Here is a 5,928-nt window from a genome sequence, read left to right as displayed (position 1 = left end):
TTAAAAACAGCTTTTTCAATAATTTTGCTGATGAATGGGAGGTTGGAGATCGGCCTAGTGACGTCAGGAGCGGCCATGTTGAAACGCGAAGTCGAGGTTGCTCCCACATTCCCAGTGGAGAAAGTGATTTTTCCAACTGGGACATTTTCTAGTTCCAAGTAGAACTGAAAATTAGCGTTGAGCTGGTGCATTTCATACTTCACGGTTAAACGTTAGTCACCGAGTAAAAATAAAACTTAAACAGATTCTGCGTCTCCATCTAACAGCCATTTACCAATATTTAGGGGTCCAGATCCTCTGGACGAAGCAAAGAACAAGCGGCTGGTAGCTCTGCGACATTAATTATAGTAATTTCATAAATTCTACGTAAACTGTAGCTGGCATCCAAACAGCTGATATGATGAAGTAAAACATACTAACCTAATCTGTCCACCTGAATCTTGAAAGCAGCATCCATGTTTCTGTGTTGCTCTTGCTCTGCTGCCTCCAGTCACCGTTTGAACTCCTGTCGCTGCATCTCTGGTAGCTTTTCTGCCTCCAGTCCTTCATTTAACTGTTACTGAACAGCTACGGTTCGGTTTTAATGTAATTAAAGAAACAAAAACCAAAGAAAACACGACGGACGAGGATTCAACTACAGCCGTTCTGCTAGAGAATTTGGCGCCTGCGCACTGGCGACTAGGGGCTGAACCCGGAAGTCCCGCCCAGGATCTTCTGAGGGAGTTGAATCCGCATGCGCATCAGGGACATATGTCAAGAGCGACGCCATATTGTAAGTGGCATTTTGTTTAGAATATATATATATAGCTGATAAATTTTTTATTAATATATATATTTTTAAAAGAAAACCATTCAGCCATGTCAAATACTACGTCAGTATTTTTTGCTTGCTTGTTTCATTCCACGGTTCAATGGAATTAAATTCAGTTTAATTCAAATATATTAATACAAATAAAAATTTTAATGTAACTCACATTATCAAATTGTTAAAGGGGTTATTGTAGATGCCAATGGCTATGGGGAATGGTGGGCAGAAAGGCTCTGTAGCAGTCAGTATTACAGCTATTCTGAAGAATCTTCTGGCTAAACACACTGAGCTGATGTATGAGTCTCTCCGAAGAGGATCTTCAAGGTTGTCTGTAATTGTATTGATTTCATGAATAATCCTTGGCACCATCATCTCCAGATATTCCAGAGCAGAACCCAGAACAGAACCAGCCTTCTTTTTTCTCCTCTCACCTTTCATGATGTCACAGTACACCAGATATTCTCTGACTAGAGATATATTCTCTAGATTAGAAACTTTGGGGTCTGTGTAATAATCATCTGTGAAAGCAGACTTGGCCTTTACTTACTCTCCTGTTATCCAGTTTAACAAGATACCAACCCCATCAGTCCATCCTAGTTGGAGGTACGGGGCTGAATTTCAGCTGGATAAATAATATTATGCCTTGAAATTAAACATTTACTTGTTTTTAATGTTTCTGTGAATAGTTTATTCAGATGTAAAACTATGTTATTATTTCATAAAGTGCCTACAAGAGACCAACAACACACACACACGGGGATGCAAACAACTGATCTACTTACGATTGTCAATCAATGTTTTATTAGATTTAAATTAGTTCCATTTGATTAACAACATCCACTTAGATCACAAGTGTCAAACTCCAGTCCTGGAGGGCCACTGCCCCGCAACTTTTAGATGTGCCTCTCTTGCACCAACTGAATAGAATAATTAGGTCATTAGCAGGACTCTGGAGAACTGATCTACACATGGAGGAGGTAATTAAGCCATTTCATTCCAGTGTTTTGTACCTGTGGCTCATCTAAAAACTGCAGGACTGTGGCCCTTGAGGACCCCTGACTTACTTTCATCAGTGTTGTAGTTTAGCCTCCATCCAGCAGAGGGCCATAATGATCATCCTTAAGCAGAGTCAGTTGATACAGAAATAAAGATGGTGTGGCCATACCAGAACAGCAAAGAGAAATGGTCCAAACAGAGTCCAATTTGGGCTACAATATGTATACAGTTCTGTTCATAAATATAAACAACAAACATCTTAAGTTATTAACTTGATAGCATTCCTTCAGCCGAGCTGCATGGCAGAGCAGCATCAATGTCAACTTCTCAGCCAAAAACATTTTGTGCTACGAAGGCGAGGATATGATGACAGAAAAGCAAAGAAGACAACTGAGAAACACTGGAATACAAAGAATTGATGCCAATAAGCACGGTTGACTTTGTAGACTTTAGTTAGTTTATGGAGCAAAGTTTTAATATTCAATAGTAAAACTTTATATTTAAGATAACACAAATTGCTACAGCTAACACCATTAGCAGGAGCTTATGCAAAAACCATTCATTCATCCATAATGAATGGATGTCTAAAGTTACAATGAAGCATCTTTAAGTTTTTGTAACATCACTTTAATATATCTGAGAAAATGTTTCGATCCTGATGTGAGCCATAATTTAAAAATAAATTAAATGTAGCCATATTTAAATGTATAAAAACTAAGCCTTCTGTATTTTATTTTTAACATTTGAAATGTTACTCAAATAAAATCTATTGCTACAATTAATCATGGATGCTTTTATAACAACTTAAATAAACTAAGTGAAACAAAGAGCTTATCACAACAGTAATGTACATTTTAAACACTAAGTTAAAACATTCATGGTTCATAGAAAAATCAAATATATTACAGTCCTTCAGGTAGGAACACTTTTACTGCCTGATTATTCCCCTCCTGTGTGAATTCTCATGTGTCGGTTAAAATGGGACGTCTGGGTAAATGTTTCTCCACAAACAGCACAGCCAAATGGTTTCTCTCCAGTGTGGATCCTGCTGTGTGCATTTAAATTAGACAACTGGCGAAATCTCTGACCACAGACATCACAACCAAAAGGTTTTTCTCCAGTGTGGATTCTCATGTGTGTTTTTAAACTTCCCTTTAGGCTGAATTTTTTCCCACAGGTGTAACAACCAAATGGCTTCTCTCCTGTGTGGATCCTGATGTGTTTCTTTAAGGTCGACTTATCACTGAATCTTTGTCCACAGGAATCACAACCAAACGGTTTGTCTCCTGTGTGGATTCTCATATGTCTGTTTAAACTTGTCTTGTCACTAAAGCGTTGTCCACAAATGTCACAACCTAAAGGTTTTTCCCCCGTGTGAATCCTCATGTGTTTGTTTAAATGGGACTTATCACTGAATCTTTGTTCACAAACATCACAACTGAACGGTTTCTCTCCTGTGTGGATCCTGGTGTGAATGTTTAAATGGGACTTTTGGCTGAATCTTCTGCCACAGATGTCACAACCAAACGGTTTCTCTCCAGAGTGGATTCTCATGTGAACGTTTATGTTGTTTTTCCAGTTAAAACTTTTACCACAGTCGTCACAGGTAAAACATTTAACCCCTGTCTGGATGTTCCTCAGCGACTCAACAGTTTTCTTCTCTCTAACACTTTTCTTGCCAACCAAACAGCCTGTAGGTCTTGCTTTTGAAGGACAGGTTGTGTGTCTCTTGTTGAACTGTTGACTGCACTTGGAGCAGCTCAGCGACTTGTTGGCGGCGTTTCCTCCTGACTCTGCAGCTCTAGTTTCTTTCCAGTCGTTCTCACTATCCTCGGTTTCAGAGCTGGAGTCTGGTGGGGGATTCAGATGAGAACCAGGACGGTTCACATCATCCTCCTCTTCATCCTCACTGACCTCCGTCTCTGAAGAGCTGGAAGTGTCTCCAGCAGCGTGCAGGTCTGGGTTCCTGCTGGACTCTGCTCCTCCACCGTCCTCTTCATCTGCTTTCATCTGGCCAGCTGAGCTGCTGGTTGGAAGATCTCCGTCTCCTGGCTGATGAAGCTGTGAGAACAGAGGTTTATCTTCTTCATCCTCACTCTTCATAAGAACCACAGTCAGTGGAAACCTGGTGGGATCGGACTCCTCCTTCACACTGAGCTCTTCATCCTCTGGGCTGCTCCAGATTTCCTCCTCTTCCTCCTTGACGTGAAGACGCTCTGCGTCCTGCTGGTCTCCACCAGGACTCGGCTCTTCATTAGCTTCTTCTTTAACCAGCAGCCTCTCCTGAACATCTACAGAAAACACACAAACAATGTGAAAAAGTTTAGAAAACAGAATTCAAAACTGAAGGACTAAACTAAGACTTCAAAATAAAATCGGTAGCTGAGTAAATTTATTTATACAGAAAATTTCGAGACGTTCATCAAAACATTCTGCTCAGAAGAAAGAGCATTAAACATTAGCTTGTCCAAGTAGTTAAAAGTTTTGTTGCAACTAATGATTATTTGAATAATTTGATTTTCCTATTTATTATTCTGACGATTAATTGGATAAAAGAGTTGGCACATTGTGCAGATTTTAATTTAACCATTTAAGATGTTTTTATACATTAGAAATAGATTTAAATGCAAATAAAATTCTTAGCATTTTATTCCCTAAAATACAATAAAAACTTCCTTCTAACATCAACATGTGAACAGCTCAGTCCTTTCTGCTCAACTCAATGCAGTGTAGGAGGAGTTCATATTTACAGAAATATGTTCCGTTTTAAATGCAAAATTATATATATATATGTATATACACACACAAACATCTATAGTTAGATCAATATATGTTTTAACTATTTTGATGAATCCATAGGTAAAAGCTTATATTATAAAAATACACAAATTAGTTTAATTGATCCCTGATCCCCAATGCCTGACAACACAATGGATTTTATGCCTTTGGTTCTGATGCATCATAATTTTGCCAGTTTACTATAAATTATGCCAGATTAGAAGCAGAAGGTAAACCTCTGTCATCCTGATGTAAGATACTGTTTACTGGACTCAGATGACCACATTTCCCTCCAGCAGCCTGAAAATAGATCCAAGAAAATGACTGTAAATCATCGGTTGTCAAAGCGGGAAGGAAACGTCCTTCTGTCGGGCTCCAAGTGACACATGGTCGGATCAAAATGTTCATTTCAATCCCCAAATGTCGGGAGTCAAAGATGATGAAGTTCGAAATAAACAAACATCCCGCTAAGCTGAGATACAAAACAAAGGCTTCACATGGTAATACTAACTCAGCATCTCCAACAGAACCAAACAGCTGCTATGAAAACAGACAAACCTGATCTGTGCGGCTGGACCAAGAGGCTGAAAGCGGCGTCCATGTCTCTGTGCCCGTCTTCTGCAGCATCCCGTCCCTGTTGGACCTGCGGTCCCCACATCTCCGGCGGTTCCTCCCCTCCAGACGCTCCGCTGACTGTGGCCCAGCAGCTCCAGCTCAGCTTTAACCCGCCTGAATTCCTTCAGGGTTCACCGACTGCTGCTGTTGCGCCCTAAAAGCTCTATTAACGCTCCCAGAACCGAACCAGAACCGAAGAAAATACACAGACCAGGATCCGGCTGAGTCCCCTACACTGATGAGAAGCTGGAGCCTGCGCACTAGAGCCCGCAGACCGAAAAACCCGGAAGTCCCGCCTTCATCAATCATAATAGCATTTAGCGGATCCGCCATGTTGTGAGTGGCATGTTCTCATTTAAACCAATTTGACAATATTTAGAAAGAGTTTTCTCATCTCTCTTTAAAATTATGTTCAACTAATTGCACTAAAAAGTAGAATAGAATAGAAGAATAGAATAAAATAGATCAATCAATCAATCAATCAATCAATCAATCAATCAATCAATCAATCAATCAATCAATCAATCAATCAATCAATCAATCAAATCTTTATTCCAGACACAAAAAGGTCCATAGTAAAGAAGGTAAAAAACAAACAAAATAAGAGAAAAATAAAAAACAAACATGACGTATTATTCACCGAGGCACAAATAATAAACACAGTAGAATAAAAGCTTTATTAACTTATGCTCAGGAAGTGAAAACATGATACTTTGGCATCATAAAATGCA

The 5,928-nt window shown here is 39.5% G+C and overlaps 2 protein-coding genes across 4 annotated transcripts in view; both read right to left on the bottom strand.

Annotated features, from left to right (window-relative positions):
- LOC103468084 (uncharacterized) overlaps positions 1–1,734 on the bottom strand; it is a 13,340-nt gene extending 11,606 nt beyond the window's left edge. For 2 of the 3 annotated variants that reach the window (XM_017305811.1, XM_008414937.2), the window contains exon 1: positions 421–858. The gene's annotated coding sequence lies outside the window, so the exon portion shown is untranslated. Of the gene's footprint in view, positions 1–420 lie in introns of all 3 variants that reach the window. The other variant, XM_008414939.2, reaches the window with a different exon arrangement.
- Positions 1,735–1,770: 36 nt separating this feature from the next.
- LOC103468086 (zinc finger protein OZF-like) lies at positions 1,771–5,502 on the bottom strand. Its single transcript, XM_008414940.2, has 2 exons — positions 5,141–5,502; positions 1,771–4,095 (listed from the first exon to the last, which is right to left on the bottom strand). Exons 1-2 carry the CDS (start codon positions 5,238–5,240, stop codon positions 2,744–2,746), a joined length of 1,452 nt encoding a protein of 483 aa, XP_008413162.1. The 5' UTR covers positions 5,241–5,502; the 3' UTR covers positions 1,771–2,743.
- Positions 5,503–5,928: the final 426 nt, after the last annotated feature.

The sequence above is a fragment of the Poecilia reticulata genome, linkage group LG7 (genome assembly GCF_000633615.1).
Source record: "Poecilia reticulata strain Guanapo linkage group LG7, Guppy_female_1.0+MT, whole genome shotgun sequence".
NCBI classification, from domain to species: domain Eukaryota; kingdom Metazoa; phylum Chordata; class Actinopteri; order Cyprinodontiformes; family Poeciliidae; genus Poecilia; species Poecilia reticulata.
Note: the sequence above shows the minus strand (reverse complement) of the source record. Positions and strands in the feature narration are given on the sequence as shown.